The sequence below is a fragment of the Protopterus annectens genome, chromosome 2.part1 (genome assembly GCF_019279795.1).
Source record: "Protopterus annectens isolate FY-2018-M chromosome 2.part1, PAN1.0, whole genome shotgun sequence".
Taxonomy (NCBI): Eukaryota; Metazoa; Chordata; order Ceratodontiformes; family Protopteridae; genus Protopterus; species Protopterus annectens.
In genome coordinates, this window is record NC_056729.1 from 1,708,377,363 (window position 1) to 1,708,391,925 (window position 14,563).

Below are 14,563 nucleotides of genomic sequence, written 5' to 3' on the forward strand. Positions count from 1 at the left end.
ACTACAAGGAACTGGAAGAATGATACACCTCTTAACTTCAGAGAACTTGTGACGCTAGCCACTGTTTGTCAAAAAATAAATGTGTGTTATAACCATGAGAGCTATAGGCAAAACACCTATATTTAAATAATAAAGAGTCAAACTGAAGTAATTATTAGAAAAATATAATCAATTGCTAGCTAGAAAGAATTGTATGATGTTTGCGAAATCAACTCTAATGTGAGTGGTTTTATTTTTGATCTGATTATCTTCCAAATGATTATGGCATTTTTCTTTCATATTTTTATTAGTTTCTATTTTAGCTAATGGTTGTGCAGGGTTATAACGTTTTAACTGTGGAAAACTTAGGAATGCAATTTTCAGGGTAGTCATTTTAGGGAGCCTTCTGTCAAAGTTTTCTGTGCTGTTGGAGGATGGCATAATGGTTAAGGTGTTTGCCTTACAAACAGAAGGTGCAGGGTTTGATTCTCACATGGGGTAAGTGGCTAGGCTTAAAATGGCCTGCAAAGGCAGTTGGCCTAGTACCAGCCTATGAACCAGCCTATGAACCTATATTTGTGAGGCAGAGCACCTCGCTGGCCTTGTTCAAGAGAAATCTTGACCAATGGATGGGAGATCGCAGATATACCCCAGGTCACTGCTCGACAGAGGCACAGCAAAATAATGGGTATAGTTCCCCATACTAAAGGGGTGGCGTAAGCCACAAAACGATGGGCTAGGCTTGTAAATGCCCTCGGGCAGATAGCCTAGTATGAACCTATGAACCTATGTTGTGCAGTTCCTTTTGTAAATGTAACTTTGCATTTATTCTCACAAACTTCATTTGCATCTAAGTTGGGCAAATTCAGAGAAATCAGACAGATTGTTACTAGAAGGACATCTGGGTAACTATATACAGCTCAGCCATGCATTCCAAACAGTGTCATTAGTGGATGACTGCTTGATTAGGGTTATACTACTTAACTCAAGATTAATTTTGTGGGTACCCATCCAGACATCAAGCAGAACTTGAAAATGATCAGTGTGTTACGCAAGGGGAAACTGTTCCATAGCAAGCAGATTATTTTGGTGAAGATGTCTTGTTTATGTTATGACGAATATAGAGGACTTTGGATCATGTGCTTTCAGTTTTGCACAGTATTTCTGTGGTGAAAGAGGTATGGTAGGGCAGGATCTTACATAGTCCAGACACCACATAGGAGTTGGTGTGAGACACAGAAAAGCAATAAGGTTTTTATTCTCTTTAGATAGTTAAGAGATCAAGGTCTTTCTAGCTGAACAATGTATTTGCAGAGGTACATTTCAAATGGTTCATTTTATTCTATTATTGGTCTTTTGAGGGAACTCACTCAAAAAAGAGCCACCTCACAGCATCAATAGGCTGTAAAACAGAAGTAAGAAAGTCATGGCAAAAATTAGGAAGTGTAGCACCCAGGAGGATAAAAGCACTTAAACTTAAAGATTTAGGCTTAAAACCAAACAAACAACACAGCTCAGAGGACAAATCAGGTCTACCAAAGCCAAATCTTAGGTAAATATGGCCTCCCAGGCCGAGGACAAGGCAACCTCAAAGGCAATACAGAGCTGTGTGCAGAGCTCATTGTTAATGGTGCCATTGGTTTGAGTGAGAAGATAGAGCAAACCTACTGGTCGACAAATTCATCTTCAATTTTACCCCCTTTCTCCCCCTCAATCTTCCCTTTGGAAATATTGTCAAGTATCATCAAATATAACTCCTCCTATTATCACTAGGGAACAGGTCCTTAATGCTCTCTTTCTAAGGACAATAACACTGCATCAATGCGAACAATATCCCAGGATACCTTCTAAATAGCATGAAACATGACCTATCAGGCCCTCTGGAATTGCTATTTAACTGCAGCTTCCAAACAGGCTTTGTGCCTTACAAATGGAGAACAGCAACAATAATCTCTCTACATAAAGGTGGGCCATCTACAAACCCTGGAAACTACAGACCCATAAGTTTCACTAGTCGCATATGCAAAGCCATGGAAAGAATTATCACAGAAATTATCAATACTGCCAGAGGAAACCTCCAGACACTGGATCCAACCCAGTTTGGTTTTGTCAAGGGCAGGCCATGCCTACTCAAACTGGTGGACTTCTTTGAGAAGCTCACCAAAGCAATGGATGAGGGCAAAAAGGTTTACACGGCCTACCTTGACCTGGCCAAGGCATTTGACACAATACCCAACTTGGGCATTGTTAAAAAACTCAAGAGGTTGGGTATAAACCCTTATGTCACCTAGTGGATAGCCAGCTGGCTCACAGACAGAACCCAGGAAGTTAGAACTGGGGAGTCCACTGCTACAAACAGACCAGTCAGAAATGGAGTCCCTGAGGGATTGGTCCTGGGACCACTCCTTTTTGGCATTTACTTTTCTGAAGTCAAAGCCAATGTCAATAGCCTCTGGATGACTATATTTGCAGATGATAGCAAATTAGTAGTAGTTATAGAATCTTGCTTGTGATATAAATAGGACCTCCGGGGGGAGACAGGTATGTATCCCAGAGACTACCTCCCCTCTCTGGAACAGGCTCCCACATCCATGTGAAGCAGAGTTCCTCCCTAACCCAATTCAAGTATAACTTGGACAGCTGGGTGGGGAACAAAAAGTTAATTCATGGTTAGGCACTTACATATCTAATGGACACAGGCAGTCTGCAAATGGTTCATCTTCCAGGCTCCTACTTGTAAATGTTTCACCTGCCAAGCACCTGCTTACACTTGTCAAGGGTAGCAGACTTGTCAGAGATTTGTGATGCATGGCTAGGCTTAAAAAGGAGATGGTGGTTGGTAGCCTAGTAAACAGCTATGAACCTATGAAACTATGCTGGAGGTAGCATTTTGGTAAAATTCAACAATTCACGGTGATTACCTTGCTGAAGGTAGTGTGCTGTTTGATGGCAAATGGTGAGGTTAACCATTGTCTCTAAAGCAATTACAGTGTTTAGAGAAGGTCTTTAGAACTCAGTGAGAGAGTCAAAGCAGAGTCTGTTCCACAATGACAGGCTTAGTAGGGACAAGGGAAGTTCTCCAATAGCTAAGAGCTAATCTGTTATTTTGTTTTGGAATTGGCCTAACTCTCACAGCTGGAAAGATACTGCTCAGACGCCTGTATGGGAAGGGTCAGTCATATCACTGTATCTCTCTTAACATAGAATCCCAGCAACAGCAATTGCAGGGTTGTACTCACATTTGGCGTCAATGTCCTAAGGGCTCTGACTACATCATGAATCCTAACACTAGACTGACACCTTTAATGATGCCATCTTTGCTTAGCCTGGTGAGTGGAACATCACCTGTTACTAGCACATTCCCATGTGTTCCCACAGCCCCTGGAGACCTTATGCTGGTGGGATTTGAACCAGAGAAACTCCTGTCAGGTGTGGTGAAAGTGCAAGTGAAGGCATGACTGTGCGCATGGGGCAATGTGGCTGAGGGTTGCATAAGTGGTGTTTAACAGGATTGGGTAGTAATTTCTCTCCAACCTCAGCATAAAAGGTGAAATATTGTGTGGCTATGATGTGGTGGCAAGCTGCTTACTTTCATATGTGGTGTGTGAGACTAGCCCCCAGATAAAATAAGTATATGCACCTCTCACAAGTTGTATCAGTGGAGGGTAAGAATAAAGAATTGTTACTAAGTGTGAGGCATTTGCTACACTGTCTCTGACTCTCTAGTGCAAGTAGCCTGGCTTACAAAGGGGGCTAAGCAGGCTGTGAAACCATGTTAATAGCAACAAGTGAGAAATCAGATAAGTTACTAACAACTTAGCATAATGATTTATCATAAGGAAAGAATGAAAGAAGTCCTGAATTCAATGGTGATTCACCTACTACAGCCTGGCTACTCCTACTACTGACAAGCTTACTGCACCTGCACCTGCACCCGGTCCAAAATCAATACCTGTCTGTTCCTTCTATTACCAAGAGTAATTCAGCAGAACTAATCCCAAGGTGGTTCTTTAAAAGTGGGTTGCAGAATCTCCATAATAAGTAGTCTTCTCCTAGAAGCTGTAGTGGTCAGCAGGCGTGTTGAGGTCTTCTCATGGTAGATGCAGTAGATAGCCTGCATAGCATCTCAGGCCAGTACAGTACAAAGTCGCACAGTGGTACAAAATTTAAACTGAAAAGGTTGCTATCAAAATGACAACCAGATCAGCTGAGGAAGTCCTACACATATCACCTAATTAGAGGTGCAAGGAATCAATGCCCATCTTTAGCATTTTCAAACAGCATAAGACAAGCAGCGCTAATCCAAGCTCATTCCTGAGAAGCAGTTTTCCGGTTCTCCAGCGAACTGTAAGCACATCCAAGATATTGCAGATTTTAAATCTAATCTGAAAAATGGGTTTAATGCTGTATATCTTGCATCGTGCACCTAGTAGGTAGGAAGATATGAAAGGGAGCCTAAGTGAAGTTGTATTAAACTATGGGAGGACCTTTCCAATATGAACATATAGTGCTGGCAATAGGTGACAATAGACTGTAAGGTGCTCACAAAGTCAAACGTATGTAAGCAACAGTCAATTCAAAGCGACTGGATTTAAAAACACAGCTGGGAATGGCTAGGTAAATCCAAAATTATCATAGAAAAGCTTTAGCTGGAAGGTGTCAAAGATTAGGTCTTGTTTTGTTTAGTTTACTTTAAGCAAAAATGCTACATATCCTCTCATCCCACAATTCAGATAGAAGAAATCCTTTTGCAGTGAAAGAATGCAGGACACATGCATGCTGGCTGGCCCTAACCAAGATCTTTCTTTTAAGAGTACAACTAAAAAACAAAATTAAAAATTAAAAGTAAAACAAACTGGAATAAAACAAGAGCAAAAGACTATGCAAACTATAAATCGAGGTTTCCAAAACTGTTACTAGCCGTCCTCATTTGGAAAACCTCACAGATTAAACCTTGTCCTGTTCTGTTAGCAAATGATGCTTCTCACCCCCCTTCTCACTGTTCCGATAGATTTAATCCTTTAGCAGTCAAAAAAATATATATATGCGCTTGTTGGCCTAGCCAATGATTTCCTTTTAAAACTTGAAGAAAAAAAGTGTCATAGTTTAGGTCATGTTGGTTCATAGATGGCCGTTTTGAAAACCCCAAAACTCCGAATATTAATATACCTCTCAACTTTTTAGCAAAAGAAATCTGGACAAAACCCAAAAATAATGGGGGGACAAAGGCCCAAAAATAAGGACAGATTTTAAATATTGCTCCTATAAACTTAGAAATTTGCTGGAATGACAGCTTTTACATTATATATTTTCTGAAGGATATGAACTCTGAAACTTGAATGTCTGTCATTATTTAGTATTATTTAGTTACATCAATGCTTAAAGATTTGCGGGAAAACCACACATTTGAGAGGTATGAATATTAACATTTTGGCAGTCTTCTTGTATGTTTTACTTGACTCCATTTTAACTAAGTATTATGCAGGATGAAAGTTTTTAATCTATGTGGATTTTTCATAAATAATTTTCAGGGCAGACATTTTAGAAACCCTTCTGTCAAAATACTGTTATTTTCTTACAATGTGCTGTGGACCTGAAGTACAGAATTTCAATGTTGTATTTTTACGAAGTGGTGATCCTAAGTATGTTGAATATTTCAGTTAAATATTTTATGTTTTGGTAGAGTTATGGGCATTTGTTGAAAAAATGCAAAAATAAAATAAATGTTCTTGTTTCCTTTTTTTGTGCTGTAATAGTGTAATAGTGCAAGCTTGCTAATAATTTCTGTGGTAAAAGTTTCAAGTTTTTTTTTTGCTAATATATATATATATATATATATATATATATGTATATATATATATATATATATATATATATATATATGTTTATGTATATATATATATATATGTTTATGTATATATATATATATGTATATATATATATATATATATATATATATATACATACATATATATATATATATATATATATATATATATATATATATATACACACACATACATACATACATACACATGGGTCTACTTCAAATTTCTTAAGGTCGAGACCATAAGATCAAATTTTTAAAGCTTTGAACCATTTAAAAGGAGATCGTTGTACAGCATCGAATGGTATATTTACCATTTTCTCAGCCATTGTGCGATCTCAGAGTTGATATATTAAATTAGCAGGAGGTGTGGGGGGTGCAGGTGACTTAGCACTGAAGAAGGCTTTTTGTACGAACCTGAAAGCTTTGCTTGTTTTATTAAACTGCTTTAGTACGTTGCTCAGATTTCTTAGTGAATGTAATGTCAAGGCACTAGTGCAAGGAACACATTTCCTGCACAATAACTACCAATCTGATTGGCTATTTTTCCTTTCCTATTTTATAGATCTCTTTAGTTCATTTTTTTAGTCAAGTAACTGGATATGATTGTTCTATGGGCGGCCACGGTGGTGCAGTGGTTAGCGTTGCCGCCTCACAGCAAGACGTTCTCTGGTTCAATTCTTGGCTGGGGTGCCAAAGACATGCAGTAGGTGGATTGGACACTGTAAATTGGCCCTAGGTGTGAGTGTGTGCATGTGTTTGCCTTCTGTGGAAAGTTTGGTGCTGGGCTGGCAACTCGACACCATAAAACTCCACTGCCAATCATGAACGGATAGCTTTCATTATTTAGCGTCACCTACACTTCTGTTCCTGTACTCAAACTGTTCAGTTTTGTATATATTTTATTAAAAATGTGCACCAAATCTCAGCCGATGCAGTCTAAACCATCTCAATGTTATTTTCCCACGCTTACCAAATGTTTACCTTGATAGTTACCTCTGTCACATGCATATCACAAAATTGCTTTGCAGTTTTGTATTGTAGAAATGAAAATATTAGCACATTTTAAAACTCTTAGCTCAAGCTGCAATTTCATTTAATTTCTGGCCAAGAATAAGAGAAGAGACGGTCGAGGGGTTAAATCATCCATCTCCCACTTCCTCACCAGGAGGCCAACTGCATATGAAAAATGCCTGGTGGTAATCTGTCCGTCTGTCTTTCTGTTCTGCATATGTCTCTTTCTGTAACAATATAGCACTTGGTAATGGAGATGGAAAAACTGAAGAAATAGAGGAAATCCTATCCCTTGTATCAGTCACAAGAAACAAAATACTTGCAATCTGAATGATTTGTAAGAAACAAAAACTGCATGATAATGTCTGGGGACTCTATTACATTTGGTTCAGGTTACGATCCTGAAAATTTCTGCTATGGAAACCAGCTATACTGCATATGGCCACATGGGCAGGCAGCGTCAGTAAAATGAGAACTAAGTTTAGTCTTTGTCTTTTCTTGTTGACAAGAAATGGAGCAGAAAATGCAGTTTGCAATCATATTTTGTCTGGGTTTTATTTCTGGAGTAGTAATTTATACACAGTCAATCTTTTTGAGGATAAACAAATACATTTAAGCTAACCAAACTAGTTGTATTTAGTTTTAAATGTATTAATTAGATAAAGTATCTGTTTTAGGGCATGAATTTACAGCTTCTGTTTGGGCAAGTTACTAACTCAGACAAGAAAATCTGTAGAAAGAGATCACTTTTTGAACTATTAGTGTACCTAAAGCATGTTTCTGTGGCACTGAAAGTTCAGCCTACAATGGCTGACCTATGAAACTGTGAACCCATAATGATGTAGTATATAACATAAAGTTGCACTGCCACTTACGAAACTGAAAGACAGCAGCACAATAAGAAATGAAACATGCAACACTATAAAGTCACAGACAAGCGAACCATTCTCCTTTGTCATGTGTTAGAGAACTCTATAAAACTGTATACACACAGGAAGCCTATAAACTTTTTTTTCCTTTTTAATCTTACCTACGAAGGTATGTTTTCCATAGTTCTGTAGGTTGCTCTACCACTGACGTTGTCATTGTTTTGGGCAGGTGCTGAGACACGTCCCCTTCTGTTGGTTGACAACTTTCTGCCTCCTTTTTCAAACTGAGGAGACTACCAAGACTAAGGTTGTTCTGTGAGATCTGAAATGAATACAAAAAGTCACAAGTAAAGATGTTATTTCAGAACTTCCAGCAAAACATTGTGCTTATATTATTCAACAGAGCTCTCAGCACATAAACAATACTGGCAAACAAGCCACATCCTCTACACTTGTAGCTCCCTACAACTAAAAATCCATCATCTGTGTGTCTCATACCCACAGAATATTGAAACTTCACTTAAAACTGCACAAGCATTCTCACTTATATTAATAAATTACTGAGTCGACGGCTTTAGTCACAAAAGCTCGTTTATATAGGACAGTGCAGTGTTAGATTGCCAGTGAGCTTTGCCATGTGTTACCAAAGGACTCTGTGACTAAACAAAAATGATGCACTTACCATAATGATATACCCATATTTACTTTTTCCATCCATCTCAACACAAGGGTATATTAGATCTGAATATATCGGAGGCCATCAAACAAACTTTGGCTCCAAAGCTCAAGTTCCTACCCTCTTTCATAATGCACTGCCAGTTCTACTGCCCTCAGATCTCATTTGCCTCGCTACACTACTGATGCATTCTCTAGGGTTCAGCTCTTTTTTCACAGACAAGTGATCCTTTTCTTAGTTTTTGAAACTTTTTGTCAGTTTGCTTTTGCCTCTCCTCTCCTACAATTTCTGGTAATTTTTTCTAGAGTTAAAAAAAACTTTAGGTTAAGTTTAAGTAGGTAGCTTTAAACACCTAGTAGTGGCCTGTGTGTTCTTTGAGTACTGTTTTTGTGGCATTTGCCCCAGAATAGTCTACTGGACTTGATGAATCTTGTGGTGAAGGCTCCTGCATTGTCCCCCTAGCTCACATAGCCATAACAAAAGTAACTTCAAAATCATCTCCCCAAACAAGAGTGACATTAAAATAATGTTTCATACTGAACTGCCTGGCATAACCATAGATGACAGCCTAAAATTCGAACTACACATTCCAAATAAAATAAAAAAACGCACCGAAAGTTCAGTATACCCTATACTTTTAGGCAACTAATATTAAAGTAACCCTAATAAATACTTACCTTCTAGCACACCTTCTATATGGTGCAGCTGTGCTTACAAACCTCCAAACCTCTCTCAAAACTAATTTTGAGCAGTCTTATAACAAGAATGCATGCTTTGCTGCAAACAAACCCAATCAAAGCCACTATTGTATCACATTAAAATAAGTACACTGGTTAGAACTATCTCACCATTTTACATTCACCCAATTAATCACATCACAAAATAAATAAATAAACAATCATTCAGCCTGCTTAGCTCTTAGTACAATTCTCCAAAAAGTTACACCCCACAACGTCCCTTAAGATAAAATGATAAACAACTCCTTATTGTACACAAATAAAAAATATGCAGGACATTCTGTATACTCTAACACAGTAGCAAAAATCAGGAACTCGCTCTCAATAACAGTCAGATGATTTCCCAACCTCCATGTGTTCAAACCTTTTTTTAAAAAGATTCTTAACTAATTCCTGGCTGTGCTCATGCCCCTCACCATGCTAGTCCCATCCTATAATGCATTTTTCACATTCACCCCATTCATCTTCTATCCACCATTTTATCTCTCGCCCCACTTTCTTGCAGCCGTCCTCGCCCTTCACTTCCTCCAGTTATAATCATTCTTCATATTTCTGAGCTACTATTCCTCAACCCTAATGTGCTACTGTCTGCTGCTGTTCCACTAATGAAAATTTTCCTTGCGATGGTACCAAGTTCATATCCTTCAGATACTCACTTGTAATCTGTAAATATCTTTCTCTTAACTTTACACATACTTTCTCTTCTCTTGTATATGCATATTCCTTTTTTACCAGTCTTCACTGTCTCATTCTGACACTCTTTGTGAACCTATTAATAATCCATTCCTTATCTATCCACTGTCTTTCTTCAAGTCTTGTGAATTCATATATTTTGTAATTTAAACAAATTAAGTTCCTTCACTAATCAGTTTTACTATTTCTTTGGCTACTCTGTATTATATTGTATTATACTTGTAAAAATGACAACCTTTACAATTCTGTTATTTTAGATTACTCTGTATACATTACAATCTATATCAAATATTTATATTTACTACGCTTTGTGTTTTGCCTTCATGTAATATGATGGAGCTCTTTTCTCCAGGCCTCCAATGAAAATAGGTTATTGGCCAGTAAGACATTCATGGTAAACACATGCCAATAAATAAATGCAGTTGTGTCACTGTGTTTTGTTGTGTAACACTTGGTTATACGAAAATAAGCCTTGCCTAATGCATTTGTTGATAAAAAATAAAAGGAAAAAGAAAAAAAAAATACAGGAACTATTTTCAAATAGCAATGAAAATGGCTGAGTTACACTTACCACTGCTTAGTTTCGAATAAAGCCCAACTGCTTATTTTCCCAATAAAGAACATATTTTTAAGGTGTCCAAGAGTAGGCCTGTTTTTTTAGTGCCATTGACAGTTGATTAAAAAGAAAGATTTTTTTTAAATTCTTTATGAATCCATATTTTAATTTTAATTTTACAAAGTAAGAGGAAATTTGCAGTTGAGTGGGAGCACCAAACATTATTCATTTATGGGCACAGCCAGCCTGTAAACTGTTCATCTCCCAGGCCCCTTCTTGTAAATGTTTCATCTCTCAAGTCCCTGCTTACACTTATCAAGGATATGAGATCTTGTCAGACATTTAAGATGCATGGCTAGGATTAAAAAGACCTTTGTGGCTGTTTGCCTAGTAAACATCTATGAACATATGATTCCATGATTTTAAATGCAGCAAACTGTGGTCAGAAATAATGTTGGAGATACGTTTAAAGACAATAACACAGAGATTAGGTCTGCAGAGAAATGAAACCTATCTTCCCAGCTGTATGTAATGTGAGCCACAGAATAGGGAATAATGTCCTGCGTGCTTTAGTAGCAAAAGACATGACCATTTACTGACATTTTTGCCACTGCTGAAAACTGGGCATAGCTGACGGTGCTCGAATCAGCTGACTTGCTTAAACAATTGAAGTCACAATAGTTGTAATCCTGCCCATATTGAAAATCTATAATTTTGCATAGTAAAGGTCATGCCTTTTTGATTCTCATATCTGCATGAAGGTACAAGTTGGCCACAGTTTACATCTGAATAACTGGTGAGAATATTAGGGGATTCAAAGCAGTTGAAAGTCAGATTTTTCAGTATTAGCACCACTCATTTTCTCCTTGCCTGAAGAATGAAAAGCAATCAATACAATGAATCCTACTTAAAATACATTTGAATGCTCTAAAAAACAAGGTTACTGGAGAAGAAACGGGTTCTTGTGGTGTTTTCTCTGCATACCAAACAGACTCTACATATTTCAAAGTGGGAATCAAGCCCCTAACATTAACAGACAAAACAGTCAGTTCCAAGCTTAAGTCAATGGAAAGCAACTGGCTGCCTCAGAGAACTGTACTTGAGAAGAATTCAGATACTTTATACTGACATGGATAAGTCATATTTAACGGTCATAAAGATCGCAAATTAAAGTAATACAGTACTTTAACAATGCATAAGTAACTTGTTAAATTGTGGAGTGAGGTATGGGACTATTTGCATGGAAGAATGTATGCTAAAACTCTGTGCAAAAGTATCCGTGGGTTAGGAGTTTTCAGACTACAGGCCTTGTGTGTTTGCATGTGTATGTATGTGTTAAATGGGGTAGTGCACTGATCTACATGGATCTTACTAGATTCAGCCAAGGCAAATTCTGTGGTTGGGCATCTTGATCAGTCAGGCAGCAGGGAAATGGAAGATGACTGAATCAAACCCTGCTCTACAGGAAGAAGCTCATTATGAGCTAAATAGTGTTAACTCCGTGCACTAAGCAGAGTTACTTGTGATACTTTGGGAAATGAAAGAAAATAACTTCTGGGTCAATGCAGTCATAAGCCACACAATCAGTAGCATATGTTGCTTGGTAGGTGTTGGGACAGAATACATGGAATTTGGAGTTCTCACTTTTCAGAAAAATCAATTACTTTGTTTAGTTCTTGACTTCAGTGAGTCTGATGCAGCAGAGAAGCAGTGTGAGTGTAATACAGTATGACATAAATAACACTTAGTGGTTTGGGAAGAAAGAGAGAGGGAGACAGACAGACAGTGTGGTATTAACCTGAATGGAAGGGAAGAACAAAACCAAGGAGGTGAAAGGTAGTGTGTATGTGTGTGTGTGTGTGTGTGTGTGTGTGTGTGTGTGTGTGTGTGTGTGTGTGTGTGCGTGTGTGTGTGCGTGTGTGCGTGTGTGTGTGTGTGTGTGAAACATTGAGGTACAAGTAAATTTTCTTAAGGCACTACAGTGATGAATTACCCTAACTTCCCTCAGTTCCTTCACAGTGCGTGACTCGGTGTGGTGCTGAGTTTGGTGATCCTGCAACCATCTTTGTGTAAAAACACTTTTTTTTCTCATCTGAACCCAGAGTCTAAATTAGTTATGCCCATCTTCTCCCTGTCTTTTTCAGGTTACAAGTATCTTTCTCCAAAATGGTTTTAGGGAGTTATAATGTTTATTTTAGTCATTTGTGTCATTTGTTACCTAACCAGTAATGACTTACTGAGTCAAGGTCTATTTACATGGGAGACAACTTGTATACAAAAGGTACAGAACCCACAGGGTCAGAGTTGCTGGCGCCATGTCAGACTCAAAGCCTGTCACAAGTGGGGTCCCACAGGGCTCAGTCCTGGGCCCACTCTTGTTCGGCATCTACTTTTCTGAAGTACAAGCAAACACAGGAGGGTTATGGCTGACAAAGTTTGCAGATGACTGCAAACTGGGCGCCATAGTCGAAAACACATCTGACACAGATATCCTTCAGAAGGGTCTCACAGAAACGGATAACTGGTGCCAGAGCCATGGCCTAAAGTTAAACGCCAAGAAATGCATAGTCATACCCTTCGGGAAAAACAAGGTTACCCCTAGCTACCATATAGGTGGTAATCCACTGAGCACTGAAGAATGTATCAGGGATCTGGGGACCCAGGTTGACAGTAACCTTTCGTTTGACACTCACGTTGCTAAGGTAGTTAGGAAGACCTTCTACATTGCCCACCTGATCATGAAGGGATTCACATCCAGATCAAGGGAGGTCATCATCCCCCTGTACTCATCACTCATCAGACCAATGATTGAGTACAATGCCCCATTCGGAATGTATCTGACCCGACACCTGCAGCAGCTGGAAAGGCCCCAAAAGTTCCTCACCAAAAGGATAAAGGGTCTCAAAAATATGTCTTATGCTGCCCGACTGAAAGAACTCCAGCTCTATTCAGTCGCACGCTGCTCAGAGGTGACCTGTGCCTGACATACAAGGCCATGTCAAACCCAGATTTGATGAACATGCTTCACCTCAAAAAATCTAGATCCCTCAGAACTACAAGGGCGGGAGACTTAAACCTTGACACGGTTATTAATAGGACGTGCTGGAGAGACAGATTCATCACCCAGAGACTCCCTATGCTGTGGAACAAAATTCCGGTACATGTGAGGCAGAGCACCTCGCTGGCCTTGTTCAAGAGAAATCTTGACCAATGGATGGGAGATCACAGATATACCCCAGGGATTACCTCAGTGTCACTGCTTGACAGAGGCACAGCAAAATAATGGGCATAGTTTTCTTCAAACTAAAGGGGTGGCGAAAGCCACAGATCTCTGGGCTAGGCTTATAAATGCCCTTGGGCAGATAGCCTAGTATGAACCTATGAACCTATGAACAACAATAATCATTATCAACGATAGTACAGCACAGAGAGATCACAAAACTCATGCGACACAGCCTGTATACTTACACAGCAAATATACTGGTAAAGTACTGAGTCAGCACAATTGACAGTAGTGAAAAAAATTTAAAAAAAAGAGTACACAGTTTGTTAATTTAATGCTGAATACACAAGAAAAATGCTGAATACAGAATATATACTCCTTAATTTTGACAAAGTAAATGTCATCAGCATGGAAAAAACATTGTACAGATCATTTAATAAAAATAGGAGGGCTTGTACAAGTAGATACAGAAAATGCAATCAGTTAAACCAGAAATATTAATAACTCTTTCAACATAAAAACACAGTATACGTACATGCAGTGTATATACGGGGAACACATAGGGAAGAATATGTAATTACTTAATCTGGAAATAGTTAATAATTGGTCAACACACAAAATACAGCATACATTAATGCTTGAGTACATAGAGAAAAACAGTACAGTCAAATAGAGTAAAAAATCATTTAGGGCAAAGAACAACATAAGTACTCACTTCCTAGGACAAATAACATTGTATATAAGTGAAAATCCCATTTTTGCTACATTTCTCAAGGAATGTAGACAAGAGAGACAGTATGAGTCAGACACAATTACCTCGGAACACCTGCAATGTATACATCACAGAACTTGCCCCTCTCTAAAGGAGTAGAACAGAGATAGAACAGAGGGGTCACTGAGAAAGGTGGAAATTCCTGCTTTTCGATGACCTCATGTCTGTAGAGCCTTAGGAAGGCTGTTAAGGAAGGTGCAATTTATGACTACAGTAA

General features: G+C 38.5%; 1 protein-coding gene across 3 annotated transcripts in view; it reads right to left on the bottom strand.

Moving 5' to 3' along the window:
* CASZ1 (castor zinc finger 1) overlaps positions 1–14,563 on the bottom strand; it is a 668,840-nt gene that overhangs the window by 87,056 nt on the left and 567,221 nt on the right. For all 3 annotated transcript variants that reach the window (XM_044063158.1, XM_044063159.1, XM_044063157.1), the window contains one exon: positions 7,851–8,011. In XM_044063158.1, coding sequence (XP_043919093.1) covers positions 7,851–8,011 — 161 coding nt within the window. The remainder of the gene's footprint in view (positions 1–7,850; positions 8,012–14,563) is intronic.